General features: G+C 38.1%; 1 protein-coding gene across 7 annotated transcripts in view; it reads right to left on the bottom strand.

Annotated features, from left to right (window-relative positions):
• SHANK2 (SH3 and multiple ankyrin repeat domains 2) overlaps window positions 1-22,199 on the bottom strand; it is a 325,477-nt gene that overhangs the window by 193,503 nt on the left and 109,775 nt on the right. For 6 of the 7 annotated variants that reach the window (XM_032444759.1, XM_032444760.1, XM_032444761.1 and 3 more), the window contains 2 exons: window positions 11,385-11,694; window positions 7,158-7,327 (listed from right to left, as the gene is read on the bottom strand). In XM_032444759.1, coding sequence (XP_032300650.1) covers window positions 7,158-7,327; window positions 11,385-11,694 — 480 coding nt within the window. Of the gene's footprint in view, window positions 1-7,157; window positions 7,328-11,384; window positions 11,695-15,167; window positions 15,435-22,199 lie in introns of those variants that run through there. The other variant, XM_015863582.2, reaches the window with a different exon arrangement.

Here is a 22,199-nt window from a genome sequence, read left to right as displayed (position 1 = left end):
TGAGACGAGTGCAACACTACTAGAAAGGAACTAATTGTCTATAGCACTGATATAATCATGTTAAGGCCTCCAGCATGCAAACAAGCCCCAGCTGCCATGTAGAAAACGTTCCTGTGCAGTCCACGTACAATCTGGAAGGAAAGCCTTGTGTATCCGCAGTTAATGATTTTGCATGATTGACCTGAGCAGTTGGATTCAACAGTAGCTGCACAGGCATTTCTTTTAGAGGAGAAGCAAATTCAGCAATCTTTCCCCATCTCTGCCTGTGGAACATCACAAAGAACTGAAACTGGGGAAGTAACGTGGACAGAAGATATTTCTCACTTTCAGATTTTATATTTAACTTTCAGTATTGCCTCTAAAACTAATGTGTGATCATCTGTGACTTCTAGGATTAATCTAATCAAATTTATGTAGTCCCTTTTACCTTTACTGTTTATCTGAAAAACTACCTTACTGGCCTGTAATTCAACCACTGTATTTTCTGATTTCTTTTAAAGGACTAACTGTTAAACTCTGATAACTTCATGTTTCTTGGTTGTGTCCCATTCCCTCCCTATCACTAAAGGATGGGAAGGCTGAGGAACATTAGCTTAAATTTTTGTGTCCAACATGGCCACAGTCAAAGCCAGGCTAAATCCTGACTCAGAGCAGCATTTTTTTTTCACCTTTATCACCTGTATTTTGTTAAGAAAGAAAACAAACAGTGTTCAAGAAGAGGACCTGGCTTGAGAGATGGTTCACAATGATGGATTGTTAACAGAGCAATCACTCACTACGTCAAAGTCTACAAATGCAGTAATCTACCCTTAATCCTCTAAATCTGAGGAAAGAGAGCTCAACTGAAATGGAACTGAATGAGCCGTGCTGTTCCAGTCAAGATCTAGAATTGTACACTTTTTCTTCCTCTTTACCATTGTGAACTACTTTTTACAAAGCTACTATCTTTTCTGCAGTTCCAGTATGTGTCTTAGTTTGAGAAAAGGGGAGTACATATGAAAACACTGCACAAAATAATCCTCCTGTACTGATTTGAATATTGAAGAAATTAGAATCAAGAAATGGGAAAATCTCTAGTTCTGTACATTTTATCACTATCTCTGTTGAAGAAGGTGAGGATGGAGCCAGGTTTGCTCTTCTCCAGAGAAATGCCAAACTACAAGTGTGGGGAGTGCAGAGCAGAGAGAATTAACTTGTGAAGTAGCTCCAAACCAACCTAGATCAGAAGACTATACTACTGTGTCAGATGACAATAGTGTGCTCATATCCATTTCATAGCTCACCTCACTGGTATTCTGTGTCTATTGAATGCTTTTGGTCAGTTTCTACAGAAGATGATGGGGATTTGAAGATGTAAGAACATCCTAACCCTCTTCATGCAGCCTCCTGAGCAAAGCAAGCACTCTTGCTTGAGCAAGAGAAAGGCCATGTGTTTGTCACATATAACTCTGATTTACCAGTTAGAAGCACAATTCTGTCTCCTTCAGGTAAGAGAGACTGAAAGAAATGAATTAGTTTATTATCTGTGATGTGTCATAACTATTTATGCTAGGAATTTAAATCAAACTGATCAAGTCGGGAGACAGTAAGGAAACTAAGGAGACCAATGAATCTGAGCAAGGTTAATTTCACATTAATTTCATCCTTCATATTTCATAGTATAACAATCCTTATGCAAGCCTTTTAGGTTATATTCTGCTGCCTTGCTCATGCACTCAAAATACAAAATGCTATTGAAGAAACAAAATATACTTATGTAGCCCTTCCCTTTCTGGTATTTTATTTACTAATCTAACAAATGCAAAAGCCCAGGAGAACAACTTTCCTTCTGCCACCCATGAACACTGTCTGTTGGCAATATTTTCAAGCACAGCAGGTGTTTAATAATCTTTCTTTTTCAAAACGACTTACAAGTAGATTTTACAAGAAATTAAAATATTAGTGATATATTTGGATTGCACACTGAAGTAAAAGTAGTATTGCAGGGGCCAGTATTTCTAATGCAGAGAACTGATGACCTTCTGGTAGAACAGATGCTCGAGTCATCACTACTGTATGACTTCTGTTTCTCTAATACTAGAGAATCTGGGAGCGGACCTTGACTGCATTAAAATCCTCTCAGACAGACAGACTGCACCTGCATGGGAGGCATCAGACAAGATTCCCCTCCAAAAAATATGTCGGAATACACTGGAGATACCAGAAAAAGCTCCCATATTTCCAGATGATGAACACTAGAAAATGTAATTAATCTCAGTAACAGAGAAACCAAGTGTTTTTCAGAACTGGCCCATGTATTTCCAGATGAAACAGAAGGGTTGGTGATACCATGGGAGTCAATAAAAATAAAAGAGAGAAGTAAAAATTTAGAGTTAATAGCCACCCATTAGGAGAGAGTAGACAATACTCTGGGACCCAAAAATTAGAAAGATAGGAATCACATGGCAAATAAACAAGCTGTAATAAAAACACATAATAATGGAAAGACAGGAAGAAAAAAACTGTGAGCAAGAAGAGGCTTCAGAGTTTTTCAAAGACACAAATAGCAATGCTTTAACTTTTTCTTTAGTCAGTAAGAGGTAATTCATGTCCATTTCAGATATGTCGTAATATAACATTGTTTCTGGAAAAAACAAACAAACAACTTCATTGTTTTGTTTCTAAGGGACCAGAGATTGTCTGCTCTGTGCTGAGTTGTGATCAGAGGTAGAATCTACTACTTTTACAACAAGGTATGCTACTATAGACTTGAATAACAGGTAACCTTCTCAGGGATGCATACATCCTTCTGTAATTCTTTGTCTTCAAGACACAGAAAAGAATTAATTCTTCACACACAAAGTGCTTAGAAGCATTGCCTTATCCATATCTGGGTTTTGTTATAAAAGATGCCACCTGAGTAACAGTTTAAGAATTAACTATTATGAATCCAAAAGATTATTAAAGTGTATTTTGCACATACTTTACATTTTGTTTGTATATGTCCGTGTGTCTGTTTAGACTGAATTAGTTTTATCGCACTGGAATTCTAGGCCCGTACAAAATGCAAAAGAAACAAAATATGGTAAAAATATTTCAATGGGGAATGAAGCTAGCTCTTCATTCATGTTTGAATGAAACCTGCATAAAGCTACCAGGTTTATTTTTACATCAGCCATGGCCCTTCTCTCATGAGTGGCAGACACACAAATGATGTCAGTGAGCATGACTAACAACTAAAAATAAAGCTGGTATTTTTATAGAGGCTATGTAATATTCTATTAATACAAGACCATTTTGTTTAGTTTACATTATCTTAGGACCTTGCTCATTCATATCTTTTTCTGAGTAGTTTCCTTGTGCCATCTACTGTGATCAGTTATCACTCATGCACTTTCAAAGGTTTTAGAAAGTAAAAAACTCTGCCTCATCTTCACCTGATAAAAGCACTTCTCAACAAGAGTTTAGGGATTCACTCACCTCCATGTCCTGTCTTATAGTTATAAAAGTTATAAAAGAAAACATATAAAAACGTTTCCTAATTATTCCTTTCTCTAACATGTTTTGGGCTATTGCCTTTTGACATCTTTATAGTGATCAATCTCACGGTACACTCTGACAAGAACAGACAGACTGAACCAGAGCCTAGAACCCCACAAGGAATTTCTGTACTAATCTGTAACCCAAGAATCACCTAAGCAGTACAGTGCAGCTCTCAAGTTGGCATAAGTGGGGTCAAGAGAAAGCTTTTTATTTTTCAGTTCTGAGTCAAGAGTGTTTTCAAACACTGCATACGGTGAGGCTCTAAGCCTCAAACAGACACATGTATCCTCAAACTAAATAAAATATTCTTGAATTAATAGGTTATTATGTAACCTGTGCGAAGTTTCATTACTGACTGGATTGTGGTCTTGCTAAGCAAGTTTTAGGGATAGAAGGACACAAGATATACCAGGTACTGAGTCAGTCTTCTACTTACAAAGGAGTATTTGATAGCCAGCACACAATACTGACAGATGCGAGTTTTAATGCCCATGTTATCAGATGATGGAGAGAAAGTCTATCAGTCCTTCCTGTTAAACAATTTTTGGGTTGTTGGTTTTTTTGTTTATTTTGTTTTGTTTTTTTCTCTGATTCAAATAATTACATTTTCACATGAATAGAGGCATGAATTGTTTAACTGAAGCCAGATTTTTGTCCAATATGGTAATTTTGAATCCTTCCTCCGTACCATCACCCATCTGAGACCTTTTTTAAAGCATCAGTGTTGTTTCAGCTGGATTCTTCATCCTCCGCACAACCTTGTTGTGTACATTCTGACATATTTTTTGTGACACTTGAGGAACCAAAATGACATGATAACAAGAAATAGAGTTTGATATGCCTCTGAAACTTTTTCCTTTGATGAGTAATTGCAACCTATAATATGGTTCTAGCCTTCCTATCAAACAGACTTAAATGACACTCAGTAAGACTTCATCTTAAGTAACAGAACTAGTTTTCTTTTTCCTATGTACATTCTTTTCTTTTTCCAAGTTTTCCTAAAAGGATTGACATCTATAAACATCTCACTAGACTTCACTGCATTTAAGTTCTATAAAATGCTGTAAAATAAACATGCCTGCAAATCCTAGATCTCTGCTAGCTTTTTGCTTCAATGTGCACATCATATATTTGATACTGAAGAATCCCTGTAGGGATGATATAATGTTGGATAGGTAAGCCTTGCTTTATATAAAAGTAGTAAATAATTTATGGTCAGCTTCAGTAAACACAGATTTTCCCCATTTTCTGTTTCAGTATTTTTATATGCTTCAGTTATTGCCCCCACAAAATCACTGTCTTATGTCCTGATCATCCTATATTAAGAAGATCTGAAAAGTGAACTAATTTTCCCCTGCACTGTTTTCCAGTTACTGTCATAGTAGCTTAGAACCAAGGCTCCTGAACTAATTTATTTAACTATTAAACACTTCATTGAAATTTAAATTCCTTGTTTGATGGGTATTTTTGCATATAATCAGCCCAGATTCTACTGTAAACAAGCAGCCTGCTAATGAACGTCCTACAAACTTCAGCATACCAACGAATGTGTTATAGTGTTTCCACTTCTGTCAGGGAAAACATTTTCTGTTTTGTCATTCTCCAGAACTGCCTGGAGTCTCTGATGCTTTATTCTGGTGACTAAAATCTATGGTCTAAGTTGTTCTTAAATCCTCTACCGTATCTTTAAAACCAGCAACTCAGTTGAACAAAACCATGTAGGGATATAATACTTCCCAAAGAGTAGATGTTGTTGCTCAGCCATATTCATTCTTTATCTGTTGGCAGCTACTAGGAACCTCATGAACACATCTGATTCAGAAAGCTATTTAATACTACTCATGGCTCCTCATATTTCACCTCTTGTAGAAACCAGCAGTTCTCCCAATTGGTGATAAACCTCCTTAGATTATGCTCAAGCAAAAACTTCTGGAATATGCATGTTTCACTTTTTTGTTATTATTTTCTTTCAATTCACTAACATGTAGCTTATTCTACTGTCTTTTTCCTACACCTTCTTGGTGAGAACAAACTGTGCAAGACCCCAGGACTTCACATTTTCAGTATTCTCATGTGAAAGTATGAAAATTACATTTACATTCAGTTTGCTTTATGTTTTGCATGACAGTTACTCATAATGCAAATTAAACTTTCTCTAGGTTGTACCCATTCTTTTGACATTTCAAGGCTTTTGTTAACTGAAATTATGCATTTCTTCTTTTGCATTTATTCTCATAAACTGAATGCTTACAAAAGAGGTTCCCAGAAGATACAAATCTCTGTCAGTTTTGTTAGAATTTGAAGCCAACTCTGCTATTGGTAACTTCAATTTTACTCAATATCTGGCATTCCCAGTGCTTTGCTTGTCTTTATTAATTTTACTCTAGCTTAGTTAAGTCCCATTACTTGTCAGCTTTTACAGTTTTATTAAGTGTTCCTATTGGCTCTCCCTAATTTCCTTGTGCACCATTTTCTTTCACTCATAATCACTGATTTCTATCAGACAGGGTATAGCCACTTGGAACTGTCAAATCACTTTTTTCAGCCCCACAGCAATCAAACAGCTCTCCTAAATTTAACCTTCCTCCTTCATCCTTACATTTATAAAACTTTACATGTGTTTTATCTTTAAAGAGTAGTGATCTTGAAATTTGCTCTACACCTTCTGAAGGACTGAGTTAAAAATAATTATTAAACTTAAAAATGCTTCAAATGTCAACCATTTGTAAAACAGAAAAATACGTTTTAATATCTCCCTAATTACTTCCAGCCACTACAAACAGGATCAGAAAAGTGGGATATTTTCCTTTTGAAGGTAAACAGTTTCAGTTGCAGGGAAACTTTCATCTGTTTAACATTTTTATTTAGGATTCAGAATTTATTCCTTCTTATTTGCCTTCCATAACTGGAATTTTGTTTGCATGTATTGACTAGCAGATCTTTTTGTGCCAGTTTTAGCTGGATATGCAAAATCACAGATTAAACTGTGGTTACTCTCTTAGGAAGTTGGGTCTTGTACAGCACGTTTCTCACTCTCTCAGCATTATCTTGAAGTGCTTTCTGTCTTCAAAGTAATAACTTGAACTTTGACTTTGATTTTACTGCATTCTTGTTTGAGAAGTGTACCAGACACCAGAAATGATATGTGTATCACCATATTTGATCCCTAAATTACTTACAGCAGACTTTATCTACATACTTACTCTACCTCTCAGGACGGGACTCTTTCAGTTCAACAAGTGAACTGTTCCTTGAGGAAAGGAACAGAGACAGACTTTGACCCTATTGCTGTTTCCTTCCTGAGCTTTTTGTATAGCCAACACGTTTACGAACTTTTTAAGTGCTAATGTTGTCTTTCTGTAATGACTACAGAAGCCAATTACATGTTCTGTGCAACATGCTGCTACTACTGCACATGTATTTGAATTTCAATGTACTTAAAAGTCACTAACAGTTAAAATAGTAGCTGAATACAGATTGGTTACAGAATGGAACTAGGAGCAAAATACCTTCTAAAGAAACAAAAGCAAAAAATCACTTCTATTAAACATGAGATTTTTTTCCTAAGATAAAATAATCTTAAAATAAAATTTCAATGTAGAAAAGGAAAAGCTTATTTAAAATTAATTACTCACCTTTTACTCTGTCTCCTTTGTGCAGATGAATTTCCCCTTCTCCTTGAGGTTGATATGGCTTTACAACAATAAAAAGTCTTCCTGGTACAGCACTGTAAAGCTTGCGTTTTGGACCCTGATAATCCAAGGCAGACAGAGTATCCTTGTTGGCACTAGGACTGTAAACGGCACTGGAGATTGAAATTAAAATCATTAACTGGTTATTTAAAATGAAGAAAGTTAATAATTTACCATCATATTGGTAGTATTAAATTAAGCATAATCATCTTCCAGTAATACATCTAATCCTGCAGAAAAAAAACATATACACATGTTCTATCTTCATCTTAAATGCATTCTTTACATTCTGGAAGTCCTTCTGTTTGAAATACAATGTTCACCTGTTCATGTTGGCCTAGAAACTAAAACAAATACTAAAGTTTTTCGTTTTTCTACAAGTGGAACTTGCACATTCACAGTCCCAGATTAACTTTAAATTTTCTGTACAACCACACAACACGAGCTCCACAATTTGTCAGAAGGATTTTTAAACATCTGTATATACAATGTTTGTTGGGAATGGATAACATTGTAATATTGCAGTGTTAACTGAACAATCAAGAAAAATGAATCATCAAGTGAACAGACTGAAAACTTAAGCTACTTCATCACTCTACTATGGACTGAATAATTAAGTTCCTTCATCACTCCATGGCCTAAAGCTAAATACTGCATCTGAATGTGCACTAAGCACAGTTAGCATATTCTCAAAGAGATCATTACTTATTTGTGGGAATCAATAGCTCTCGCAGTAACTTCAGAGTGGCCTGTATTAACAAGGCAGAGATCATTAAAAAACTCACAATCCAGTTATGATACAGAGAGAAATTATTGAAAACTACTGAACAGATCATTATTAAATCTCTCCAAAACAAGTAACTCTCAGAAATATAGCATGAGAAAGAAGCAAATATTAGAGGGTAGAAAACTTGTATGAGATATCACAATGTAAAAAAAGGTAAAGTATGAAGGTCTTAAAGTCTAGAAACAGAAATCATTTGTGAGAAAGAGAAGTATTAATAAAGATTTTTAAGGAAGAATAGAAAAAGAAGATGAATGACTGGTGATGTAGCATTTCAGCTTTCTGTGTTCTTTTAAGGAGAAATAAATGATCTCACAATGCTATATAAAGCAAACGAAATATGAGGATTGTTCCTTACTGTTTCCTCATCTTTTCCTTTTTTATCATCAACACTTCCATCCTACTCGGTAACTCAGTAACTTCTTCTTCACTTGGAATGATGTTTCCCTTTCACTTCATCATGCTTTTCTATTACCATGAAAAGGTGCTGAGGTCCAGTAAACTCCTGCTGCTTGTCTGTGAAGGACTTTGCATCAGAAATGGCTCACACCATTTAAAGGAAAACAGGAAAAGCTGATGTTCAATTTTCAGTTTGGCTCCATTTCATTTTCCTTATAAGTGAAGAAATACTCATAACTGTAAACAGTCCAGATTGTTCTATGTACAATTCCCAAATGTATCAAGCTGCATTTTCTGCCTAACCTGGTAGCAGCATTTTATTCACCTGTAACAGAAGGTTCATTCATTTTCTTTCTTAATGAAAGAGAAGAGTATAATGGCATATTTAAGCTTTGCACTGAAGACATCTTCTCACTCAAGACGAGCTTAGTAATGGAAATCAGGGCTGCAACAGCGGAGTCATGACTTCTTAGAAAGATCTCCCTTTTGTCCCGTTGCTCCAGCAAGTCCCACGTCAAGAAGAAGCCAGAAGAGAACATGAGGAGTTTAGTATGTTTTCCCCTTGCCCAGGAGTAGGTGGGCACCCCTGATTGGTGTGCAGAACAGCAGCCAGGTGAGAATATAAACAAACACCTGAGTGACAGGCTGCAGTGACCACATGGACCCCTTCCAGCATCACTCTCCAGCTCTGTCCTTCCAAGCAGCAGACTGCTCTCTGACACCTCATTAACCTCCTGGTGAAGCTAACCCTGACCTTTTCCATCACCCTGCCCCTTCTGTTGCTGCGGCTCCAACATCCAACATTCAGTCTGAAAGGACTTTGTCATATAAAGGGAGGAGCAGCTTCACAGTTATGTACTGTTTGCAAATAATTAGCACCAATTCCCACATTTAGCTGATAGTAAGTAGGTGGTCACACAGTGAAACAAAATCTGCATCATGTGAGTTGCCATTCAAGGCAGCAAAGCAGGCCTGTGGCATCAAAAGCAACTGCTTGCAGGGAGAGACTTTAAAATGATTTTGTTGCCTTTAAATTTAGAGAGACTTCAGTTCTCTTCAAGCACTTGTAGCTCTGGATCTCTCTCAGAAAAGCCTTGCTGTTAAATAGCACTTTGCATCTGGACAGCTATGCATGTGGCTATCATACTGGCATATTAACAGAACAACCAATATTTTTTACCATGCAATTTCAGGCAGGAATTTTGTTTGCACCATCATTTATGCTAGTTTTCAAAACCACTGGTTCACAGAGAGGGAAAAGTGGCTGAATAAATCCAAACCAAATAAACATCACTCAAATGCATATTCAATTTTTTATTTTATTTTTTTTTTAATTTTACTTCTCTCCCTCAAAGAAGCGTTTGTACTCCGGTTGAAACATGTTATCCCAGGAATACTGAAGAAAAGGCACTTTTTATCCATTACAGCTGAAGTAGTCATGGAAAACAAGGTAAATCTTCCCACTTTGGTGATACCAGAGGCATTAAGTAGAACACAAGCACACTCATTCTGCAAAAACTATCTCGCAGGTGAAGACTCCTTCCAGACAACATGACTTGAAGTTGCCATACTTCTGTGTGAAGCAGCATCACCCAAATTATAACCAAATGAGCTTTTGCCACTATTGTAACATACTTTGCTCTGCTGCGTGAAGCTGCTTGCCTAAGAATTTCTTTCAGGGGTTCTTACTTCTCAGATAACTATTTTATGCACCACATCCCAGAAATATTGCTGCCAGCACAAATAATGATTATCAGTTTTTTGAGCCTACAGCCAAAGAGAGAATACAAACATGCAGAATGTGAATAGTAACTTCAACTACATCACTTTCTGTTTTACTGACTTGGAAACTCGATTAAAGATTCAGATACTTACAAATAGCAAAGAGAAATTAACACCTACCTTACTTAACAATACCCTTGCCTTTTATGCATTGAAGAATGGAATATTTTTGATACTAGGAAACAGGATGGACAAAGGCTGATGTTTTAAATGATGACTGAATTAAATGCATTTTATCAAAATATTTAAGCACTGAAAATTTCTATCAGTACCGCCTTCCTTCATTTTTGTAACCCTGTGCTTTAACCCATCTGGCTTATCATCCTGGTGCAGCTCCATCACTTACACACTTAACAGATGCATTTTCTGTGTCCTATGCAAAGGGAAGCTGTAACTAATTTGCCTGTTCACTGCTTGACAGTGGCTTCATAAACCTTAAGTCCTCATTTGTGATCAAAACCTAGACACAATCACCTGCTTTATTATATTACTTGCAATATCTACATCACTCTAATTCGTCAGGATTTGCTCTCCAGTGGGACATAGCTGCAGGTTATTTGCAGAGAGCGCCTGCTAAATCGCTTTTATAATTCGAGAGGAGAGAAAGCAGCAAAGTCTGAGGGAATGTGAAACCTTGCAGCAAGGATAATCATGACAGGTGCCCGTGACACCTGTCATGATTATGACATGAGTCAAGAAACTCCCTCTGCTCTCAGTCATCCTCCTGTTCTGCCCCACTTATTGCCCACACTTATTCCCTCTGGTTTCCTGTTTGGTTCAGCACTCATCTGTAGAAAACTTAAACCGTCTCTGCTCTGTCACTCTTAGCAGGCCCAGCACAGGTTTCAAGCATGACCTATAGATGGGACCAAGAATCTCAGAAATATCTTTTATGGATGCTGAATACAATTATAAGACCTTGAGAACTTGCTCTGTGATTTGGAGCTGATGAGCTTTGCTAGATTTTGTAGTCTGCCTTACTGTTCAAGCTCTGTAGGGAACCAGCTAGCACTGACTACCAAGGGTGGGAAGGATTAAAACTTTCACATTTGAACATGTTCCACTGTTCAAATCGCTGTTGAGATTTTGTTACCTATATATTATATAGTCTGAAAAAATGGTCAGATAAATTCCATAAAAGAACATAGCAGCGTAACATGATGACATTAGGAATATCTCATACTTTGTGAATGTTCAAAATTCACCTGATGTGCCTGTGCTGCTGCCGTTTGCCATCCTCTCCCAACCTGTTCAGGGATGGTGACCGGCTCCGGGAGGATGGAGTGTAGCTCCCCACAGTTTTTACAGTTCCATTAGGATTATTCTGCATCTGTTGAAGTAGATGAGGTGAAAGGCTGCGGTGGGAAGACGCAGAAGAGGAGACTGACCACTCAGGGATATTGTTGATGTTCAGGTTGTTGTCACTGTTGGAACGAAGCAAGATACGTGGTGCCGCTAAGGTGCTCGGGGGTCTCCGCCTTCTGTTTGAGTAGGTAGGAGCCTCCCTAAAGGGCACTGTGCAAAGAAAGACATCCAGGGTAATTGCAGATGAATTTATCATTTATATGTGCTTACCACCCCATAAAAAGATTTAGCAACATATGGCATTGGTTTTTTTCTGCAGAGACAGAAACTTTACCTTGCCTGCATATTTAACCAAATTAATTATCTTCAAAACATCATTAAAACTGAAAACAACTGGCCAACATTAACTTGTTTACTGGTTTTAATGAACAGGCAGGCAATGCCAGCGGTCAGAGTCTGCTGAGCAGTCTGAGCTACGGTCTATGAAAAGGAAAACAGCTAATTATCACCAAGCTTGACTCTCACGCTGTTCAGATTCACTCTATGTCCTAATATTCAATCAGAAAGACACTGAATGGGGCTGATCAGTAGGTTTTGTTGTATCATCTTCCATCTCCCTTCTCCTGTCAGCATCCAAAAAATTCTCCAATTTTGTTCCATCATAAGTTCAGGCCTAACCTGAAATCTGTTGTGTTATCAGTCACCTTATCCCCATCTTCCAGGTTAAAAATCAAGGACATAGATTTTTCTTCTGGCAGAACTCTATTACACCTCTACAATCCCCTGGTATTCATCTCTTTCTAATCTAGGCATTTCTACTCCATCTATTACTATTGTATATAGAGCATATTACCCCAGGGTAATACACTCGCCTTGTCACGTGCCATGTCCTGGGGAGAACATGACTGTATCCAAAGGCTGCAATATGCTAGTTAATGAAACAGTCATTACAGAAAACAAAAGCAAGAGCAATAAAAACCTAATGCAAACCAGAGAGCCTATCCATTCATCTACATTACTGGTACACTGCTGCAGCCATACGAGAATTTGAACAAGCAGACACTTCATATTCCACATGACCATTTCTCACTCTAGTGGGTCAGTTACTTGCAAGCGCAATTTAGAAGTAGAATTTCCTAATAAAAGGCACTCAACTCATACTAGAAGTGACAGCATTTTCTACTTATTAAATAAGGCAGTAAGGGACCTGACCCTGGAAACTCATACTTAGCACAGTCTACATTCATGCAACTACTCTCGTTACTTTCAGTGGAGCTCATGGTTGTAGGATTGATCCTGCATGTACTTAAATCTGAAAAATGCACATAGTTACACCTGAAAAGTCACAGTAGCATAACTAATACAAGGCAGCCAGACAGGTGTCATTCTGAGGACTCCACTGAGCTGCTGTAATTTTCAAATATCATATTTCAGTTGGGAAAGAAGCCTCACAAACTATCATCCTACATCTCTAAAGTGCCAGCAAATGCCATTTGTAAAGTGCCACAAATGTCTACACATTCAATGCCCTTTAAAAACATAGAAAATAACAGAATTAGATTGTGTCTGTCATACTCTGTAAGTAAATGAATTCACATAAATTTGAATATACACAGGAATCAATCTGTCCTGCCTTGACAGCTAGCTTTTAATTGGGAGTACACAGAAAAACTTACAAGTTCCAGAGCAAAACTGAATGCATATTTATAATGTAAAATAAAGGTGTAATTGTAAGGAAAATAATGGTTTATATAATTTTCACCTGAACTGCTTTATGATTAACTGTGACACTTAGTACTTTAAAATAGTATCCTTAATGTTTCTAATGGGTTGAAACAGTGTTTGGTAAGTAGCCCAAGAATATCAGAACAAGCATAGAAAAGAGAACAGTGTGCACAGAGAGAAAAGGCTTTAAATTTATTTCCATAATTTGAAAAGAGGCTAAAACAAGAGAAGTAGTCTTTAAAAGATGTCAAAGGCATGAAGTTCAATATCTGTCCTAGAAACTGACAGAAAGTCTATATCCTTTTCTGGGTATTCCAAATCTCTTGTTCTTCATAGCTTTTCAGGGTTTCAAAGCAGCAAAGTGTGTCACTAAAGCACCTTATTGCCTCGAATGTCACGGTGAAACCCACGGGCTAGTTCTAACTTGAAGAAAATTCACTGCTCTTATATCCAGAATTAACATCCACAGATCTTCTGACCAACGTCTATGACATAGATGTGCTGTTTTTTACCCTACTATTGTACTTTGAGGATTATATATGGCTCTGGATGTGATTTCACTGAAGACAGAAATCTTTGCCAGGTACAAAATAAAACCCACCACATTACCTACCACAATAGTTTAATTACAGGAGAAAAGAGACAAAAATCAGAAAACGTATTGCAGATACAGGTTTCTGCCTGAATAAGTAGCCTTGTTTCCTTAAGATCACAAAAGTTTGTCTCAGACTTTGGTAAAAATGAGGTCTAACCCTAAGACTTCAGTTTTCTACCCCTTAAAATTGCTTACACCCAGGGTAGGGTCCGGAGCCACAACTCCACCAAAACAAACGGTGCCCATGGGTTCTGTCCGTGTGCTGTCAGCTGTGCATGTCAGCGGCAGCGGGAGGACACGAGCTTGGGATGGGGAAAGGACAGCAGTGAGCTGTTAGCACCTTTGTGCCAGCAGTCAGAGAAAGCACAGGGCTGAGCACTATCTCCCACTGGAAAGTAGTATGCATTGTATATATGAACACTCACATATACAGGTATCATGTTAAATTCACACTTTTTCCTTCACATGTCAGAAAAGGATCTTATATTTAGGAGTCAGCTTTTGATTCACTATTAACGTTCTATCCTTAAGGACAGAAGTGCAAGCAAAACCAGCCTTTACTACAGAGAATAAACAGGAAAGGGGGCAACTAATGACACCAATTGGTGTGTGTCTAACAGATCTTTTACAGAAAGAGTTAAAAATAAACATTTTCATGCCTAAAGTGATTAATATTCCTCCCAACTGTTTCTTTTCCCCAGCAATCTGCAAACTGTAAGTGGGCGGATATTTTTTTAGCTCCTCTTATAGTCATTATTTATATTATTTGCACAATAAAAAAATCACTACAACACAAAATGATGGAATGAAAACATCCACTTTTTTAGCTCTGTTGGACACTGTCACTCCCTAATATCTCACTATGCTCACGACTATAAGAATAACTATTCCAAAACTCATTTGGGAAAAACAGTTGATATAACATGACATGAAAATGCCTGAACTAATTTAAAGCCCCTGAAGTTTAAAATTATCATCCCTAAAAGCATGTCTGAAAGCATCATTTAATTCTTCCTTATCTCTCAGCATCCTTCTACTCCTGGCATTTCATACATCTGAAGGAGTAGCAGTCACTGACAAAAATTCACTCAGGAAATTCCTTACGTGTCTTCAAATGCATTTCTTAGGGAATAACACATTTCTATAACTACTTCATAGAAAAAAAAAAAAAAAAACCAACACAATTAAAAAGTCACATCCAGCCTTCATAATCAGTTGCCAAAATGGACTGTCTAGCATAAAATAATTTTGGAAACAAAACTGTATGAACTGATTAATTATATAGTCACTAAGCCAATCATATTAAATGTACACAAGAAAACACCAGTCTGAAACATCAAAGTGTTCTGCTTGTATCGCTTACCTTCTTTCTTTGTGAAGGCATTTAACAAAGACTTCATTTTCCCTTTTACTTTAGCAGCAATCCCCTCATTATATAACCTTTGCTGAGAAGAAAGAGGAGGAAAAAAAAAGAAATAGAAAAAAAAATAATAATACAGCTACCCAATTTCTATGTGCTCAGGCTGCCTGCACCCTGACATAAGCAGCAGGTTTCTGGGCACTGTGTAATTGCCAGCATAGCCGGGCACACAGCGCCCGGCGCGCTGGTGACAAAGCCCACCCCACATCCTGTCTGTCAGCTGGGAGCCAACTGTGCATAGACTGGAGCCGCTCACACACACACACACACAGAAAGAGAAAAAAAAAAGGAGAAAAAAACCACCACCCTGCTCTCCCTCCCAGCATCAGTCATGTGAGCGGCTCTGCTGCCGCCTCGCAGCGGTGCCCTGCTCCTGGGCCCAAGGCAAGAGGCAGGGAGGACAGAAGATGTGCAGCAGGGCTCCGTGGCTCTGCGGCCACACCGTGGGCTATGCTGTCAATGGCAGGGAGCCCCGGCAGAGCTGGGAGCTGCTTCACGAGCGCTAGCATGCTCAGCTCACAAACTTGCCTGGCTGACCCGAAGGGCTTACAGGCACCCTTTGTTTTTCGGTGTTTGCTTGCTTGCTGAGTGCAGTGTTTGCAAGGAAAAGTGAGAAGCAAATCAAAGCAGCAAGCTGCCTGTACCGAATACAGTGAGACATTACACAAAACTGCCAATAACCAGAGTAGCTGAAGCTGGCCTATATTCCAGCCTGACACAGATAGGTATCAACACCAGCAACTTCCCACTCCCCTCTGCTGTGGTGATTACACCAAAATAAAACAGAATCCCTTACTGCACAGGGCAAAAATACTAAAATTTGACTGTGTCATATCTCTAAATTTCATGCAGATGACACAAAATAAATAAGCATGTTGTGCTTGCAGTTTGTAGTGCACTGACCCATCCCTGGAGACACTCAAGGCCAGGTTGGTTGGGGCCCTGGGCATCCTTATCTGGTGGGGGGCAGCCCTGCCCATGGCAGGGTGGTAGGAGCTCCATAATCTTTTAAGATACTTTCAAAACCAAACCATTCTGTTATATGATACAATAATTCTGACAAACATTCTGGAGGAAGCTATAGCAGCCTGCAATGTACAGGCTCTTTGACAAAGAGGAAGCAGGGGAAGTGCAAGCAGCCCCTCCAGAACTCTAGCAGAACCAACGGTGAAACAGCTATGAAAGTTTGATGCTTTGAGCATGAGTTACCCAGAGTGAAAAACCATCCTCAAACTGCATAAACCACATAGTATTTAATAAACATGTATTCCACCTCAGACACATCTGCTGACTGCTAATACATCTATTTTGAAAACGTTGGTCTTTTTCTAACTGAGAAAACAGCTTCAAGAAAGATAGAAGATAAATCACTTAAATGGATTCAACCTCCATACGCCTGGTGATATCATACTAAGAAAAACTGAAAAGAATTAGTAAGCATAAATGAATTCAATCATTTAAACTTCATTTAACATTCCAGTGTTTGCATAGCTCTTAATTTCTAATGAGAGTAATATTTCTCTAAATTAATATAATTGTACACTTTGATTCAATTTCTTTTTCACTGTGCTCATCATGTGGAAACTTTACCAGAGATACTGGATATAAAATATGCATATAAACTTAAACATCTATATTTGAGAAAAAGAATTTTTTCTTCACTTTAAAAAGATGTAAAGCTTTCTAAAGAATAACTTTGAACTCTCTTTCACCAATTTATAAGCACATGCATTTGTTAGCTCTCTAGAAGAACCAGTATTGTTCCCAGAACAAGAACTACTTACACCAGGAGAGCTATGTCACTAATTTAAATTATGAATTTCTGTGTGTTACTTTTTCTAATAGAATCATAAAATCATTCAGGCTGGAAAAGACCTCTTAGATCATCTGTTCAAACCACCAACACATCCCCATCGTGCTTACTTGAGCCATATCACTCAGTACAACATCTACATGGTTCTTGAACACCTCTAGAGCTGCTGACTCCATTACCTCACTGGGCAGCCTGTTCCAGTGCCTCACCACTCCTTCAGAGAAGTTTGTTCTAGTACCTAACCTGAACCACCCCTGGCACAACTTCAAGCCATTAGTTCTTGTCCTATCCATTAGTTCTTGTCCTATCAACAGTCACCTGAGAGAAGAGGCCAACTCCCACTTTACATAACTCCATTCAACACCCTCAGTTCCATTTGGAGACATGAATGACAAAGGAGCTGTAATTATTAGTAATGTTCCAAATTTCCATGGTACTTTCTAACTAAACTTAGTCAACAGAGAATGAGAGCTGGTGAAGCCTGCAGAAAACCTAAAGGAGTTCCAGCAGCCAGAGATGGAAAATGCTCAGGGGAGACTGACATCTTGGATTTTAGTTACTGATGGGGCTGAAAGAACTCAGCATTGCTGCAATGCCCACAGAGTAGAGGTTTCCAAGGGTGTACACTGAAATCAGCTTTACACAGCACAGGGGAATGCTCTTTATTGACTATGTGGAACATAGATTGATCCCCCCACTAGCCCCCTTGCATTTTAAGAGGAGAATTACCTGTTGTGTGCCCAGGGAAAGACCAAAAACCCTACCCCTATATTTTCAGCCCTGGGCACTTTGCTAACATCAAAGTGCTACCAGTATATAATCATGGGAGCCTCATCCTCAGATTACATCATCCTCAGTGTGGGTTTCAGTGCTTCAAGTTAATGGTATCCTAGGTACCTAATTTCAAGAGTTAGGCTAGGAAAGTGTTAACTCTATTGTGCTTGTTCCTGTCTGTTCATATACAGAAAAATAAGAACAAGCAGGCAACCGTGGTCAATCAAAATCAATCCCAGGGGGTATTTTTATTAGATTCTCACTGGAGCTCCAGCATTTCATCACCTAAAGGTTTCTAATCAGTGTTATAAAAACATAAAAAAAATATTAAAGTCACTTGAAATTATTGAGTTTCATGGAAATTGTAGGAATCCTTTCATATCTACACCATCAGCTATATCAGCAGATGAATGAGCATTTTATTCTGGTTAACTGTCTCTCTTTCTCCCATTGAAGGAAATATGTTTTCTTCCTCCATGGCAGAGCCTACTGCAATAAACATTATTGTACAACTGGAAAATATGACAATCAAGGAAGTCAATGAACTATTTGCAGCTGCAGTTTTTGATGTTTTCTGATTTTCACTAAAAGCTTATTAGAACTTGCTTGTTTTAACTGACGTCCTAAAATCTGTAGTGTGGGAGAAGTAATAAAGAAAACATTCTGGCAACTTCCACCTTTTCCGGAAGTTTTTTTGCTGCCTTATGATGGTAGCTTTGGTACCATTAGCCCAGCATAAAAGAACTAATAATTTGGTTGCGTCAGCACACAATAAGTATGTAACCCACAAGCTATAGCAGCTATAATCTAAAAATCATAAAGCTCATTGCAAGCATTACAAGTGCAAGAGAGGTAAGCCCTAACAGTCTTTTTTCCCCTCTACACCTTCTGTAAGTGCTCAGTAAGACATCTACGGGCTCTGCATGACCCCTCAAGAGAAATTAAAACATGGGCTCTGAGGTTAGCTTTGATTGGCTTTTCTTGTATGTTGGTAAAGTCAGGGTCCCTGACTTTTTTCTTTGTACCTCAGTCCCTAGATTCCATTGAAAATCTACGCAAAATAGTGACTTATATATTTGTTTGAGGATCTAAATTTAGCAACTTTATGAACAGCTAAAAAATGATACATTTGACCAAATCTACACCCTTGCTTCTTCTGCTCACCAAGGGCAAGCACTTTTCAGATAATGGCAGAACACCTATTATCATACTTTATTCTTTTTAGGTTTTGCCCATTTTTGAGTTCTCAAGAGAAAAAAAATCCCTTTAACTCAGATACCCATCTAGGCTTTTGTTAAAAATACAGTTCTTCACATGTATAAATAAATTTCTCTCCACTATAAAACAGGCTTCCCGTATGCTAAGCCACCAAGGGGAAAGTTAGATGAGAAAAGACAGATTCAAATATAGACTGTAAAGTACAAAAAGATTCAAATACAGACTGTAGAGTACAAAACAGAAAATAGAAAAGCCAGTACTTCTAGTTTGCTTATTTAATCCTACAGAGCCACAGTGTAGCTTCAGAAGGAACCCTTCTTAGGGCAACAACTAAACCTCTTTCATCACAGCATGTTGTTTTATTTTTTGTAAAATGTCTGAGTTCATTCAGGAAGCTGCAGTTATAACAGCCCTGAGAGAAGAGCATCTGAGCCCACGCAACTGCTTGAAGAGCCCAAATGTATCTAACCTTAGTCTCCCTCACACCGCTGGGAGAGACATCTCCCCATTCAGCCACTATCTGTATCCATCAGCACCAGTTAGCAGACTTCAGGCAGGCAGTCCAAGTCTGAAGAGCAGAACGAGGGCAGGAAACAGTGTGTAGGAAAGGACAGCAGAGGGATGGATTGGGAACAGATGGCAAGAGTTATCAATTAGAAGGAGAAAGAAAAACAGAATATAGCAGTGAAAGTTACATAGCCATGTGCCAGACTTCCCTTCCATCACCTGGCATGTACCTTACATTGCTGTCCCCAAAGTTTGCTGTTTGACAAGGGCCAGCCTCACTTTACTCTCTTGAGGAATATGTCTCATTCACAGAACTGTATTTAAAAACAACAGCCAAAACAAGTAGTTAGAAAGATTCTCAGGCAGCAAAATCCACAGCTGTGCACAAGAAGGTCTGCTAGAGGCAAAACATGTACAATAGAATGAACTGGCCACTATTGGGTCTCCGGTTCTGCAGAAAATCCTTTATTTCAATTTGTGCTCTTAAAAGAATTTTAATAATTCAGCATGTGAGGTGCACATATTTGTGGGAGCATTTCAAAGGATTTTCAAAGGCAGTGAGTATACAGTTGCCACACTTACATGAGCTCAGTACCATGGGAAATGAAAATCAACCCCTCTTTCTTAAAACACTCACATGATCATCAATAAGGCTTCCATAAGATTCACCGGGATTACAACAGTTAAGCAGGAACAGCATTAGAGAGCTGCATGCCTCTGCAGAAGGCAGGAATGCTGACTGCAAGGCTTACTTTCAGATGCTTACACAACATCAAGAATCTTCCATGTAAAAAAATTGCTAAGCATCACTTAAAACTCTGTACATGTCAGAGCAAATATCTGAAATCTCTGTGATAGGTTAGAAGACAATGGGTTCAGAAACTATGATACAAAAGAACTAGAAAACCATTGGGTTTCACTTCTTTTCTTTTTTTCTAATTACCAGGCTCAAGGCAACCACAGGGATAAAGGTACACACATCAGAATTTACCTTAGAAGCGAACTGAAATCTCTGACCAAAAGAACAGGAAGCTGCTCTGTTCCTTAAAGTTGTGTGGGAAATCTGGGTTGGGGTGCAGGCAGACACAGAACAATGGAGGCTTAAAATGTGGGAAAATGAAACCCTCATATTTTATGAGCAAGGCTGGAAGTGGAGAGGAAACAATGGCCAGTAATGAGGAAAACGTTTGGTAAGTAGTAGCTTAAAGAGAGAGAAAAGCAAAGGCAGTGAGAGAAAGCTACAATAGCTGAAACAGAATTTTAAAATATGATTGAAATCCATCAGCGATGTCAAAGAAAGCAACCTATTTGAATAATGTATGGCTCACTTTCAATCTTTACAGGTACTGTCCTATAAAGAAAAGGCACTTATCTAAATACAAGCCTGAATCTTACAAAGTTCTGCTTCTTCAGGATACAATCCAGAGATGAAGCATGGAGAGAACAGCTCAGAGTTGCCAATGGTTTCTAAAGGTTTTATGCTCACAGCCTTCTATTTCAATCACATGCTTGGGTTTGAAGGAGCATCAAATCTTGTTCTGAATGCATTTGTGTGTGCACATAAGAAACAGTGAATTTCCTTGACCGTTTGGAAATACCTTTCCACTGTAATATGACCATGGAGAAAAAAATATAAAAAGTAAGTAGTTCTTGTAAATGTTTTCAGAAAAAACAATGGACGATTTAGAGTTAAATCAGGAAAGTACTTGTTTTAACTGACTGGGTTACTTTTTAATGGCATTTCTTTAAATATGGACTGTCCCGATTTCAAAATCTGTTTTCAGTACTAATTAGAACTCACTCAGAATCATTCACTCTTACACAGCAGTGGATTATCAGTTACCAGCTACTTAAATGTGCCATCAAAACAAGAGATCAATAACATATATGGCATCTGGACAGAAAGACTTGTTTTGTTCAGCCAATACATATTTTACACTTTTTAAACAAGCTGAGGAAAGGATGGTGCAATTTTCTCTTCTAATACACCGGGAAACCTAGTTCTGATGCAGCACCACTCAGACACCAGAAAGGGAGTTCATTCTTTGCATTATGAATACATTGAGTTGGAAAACTATAATTTAACATCAGGGGCTGTGCATTTCCCAAGCCATACAGTTCAAGCAGAAAAAAAAAAAAAAATAAAAATAAAAAAAATCAGTATAATTCATACAGAGGAGAATTTCAGAGCATGTAGCTCCTGAAAAGTGCCTGATGCTTCTTTTCACAGCTGATGCATATAGGCCTTGGATGCAGTACACAAATTTGTGGGCTGCTGTCTCATGTTGAAGAGGAGAAAAAAAGACAAATGGAGCTGCACAATACACTTAGAAAAACAAACGAACCAATGCTGGATTACATGCTGCTTTTGTGTTCTGGTGTTGTACAGAAAACAGTCCAATTTTGCCTTTGTGTAACTTCCCTCCTACCAAAAGCTCTCAACAAAATCCTTAAATCATTATGTTGTTCCGGGATTTATTCAGTGGTTTGATTGCACTGCTTTAATCTAAGTGCGAACCTCTTTAGTAAATAGTGGGACAAAGCATCTGTGCTTCCAAAAGTGTTGGTGGATCTTGTCAGTTTTATTTAGAATAACATCATTTCCATAGCTGAAAAGTGTCTATTGCAACCAATGGGGAAAAAAAAATCTCCATCTGAAAAAC

Source organism: Coturnix japonica, chromosome 5, assembly GCF_001577835.2.
Source record: "Coturnix japonica isolate 7356 chromosome 5, Coturnix japonica 2.1, whole genome shotgun sequence".
Taxonomy (NCBI): Eukaryota; Metazoa; Chordata; class Aves; order Galliformes; family Phasianidae; genus Coturnix; species Coturnix japonica.
Note: the sequence above shows the minus strand (reverse complement) of the source record. Positions and strands in the feature narration are given on the sequence as shown.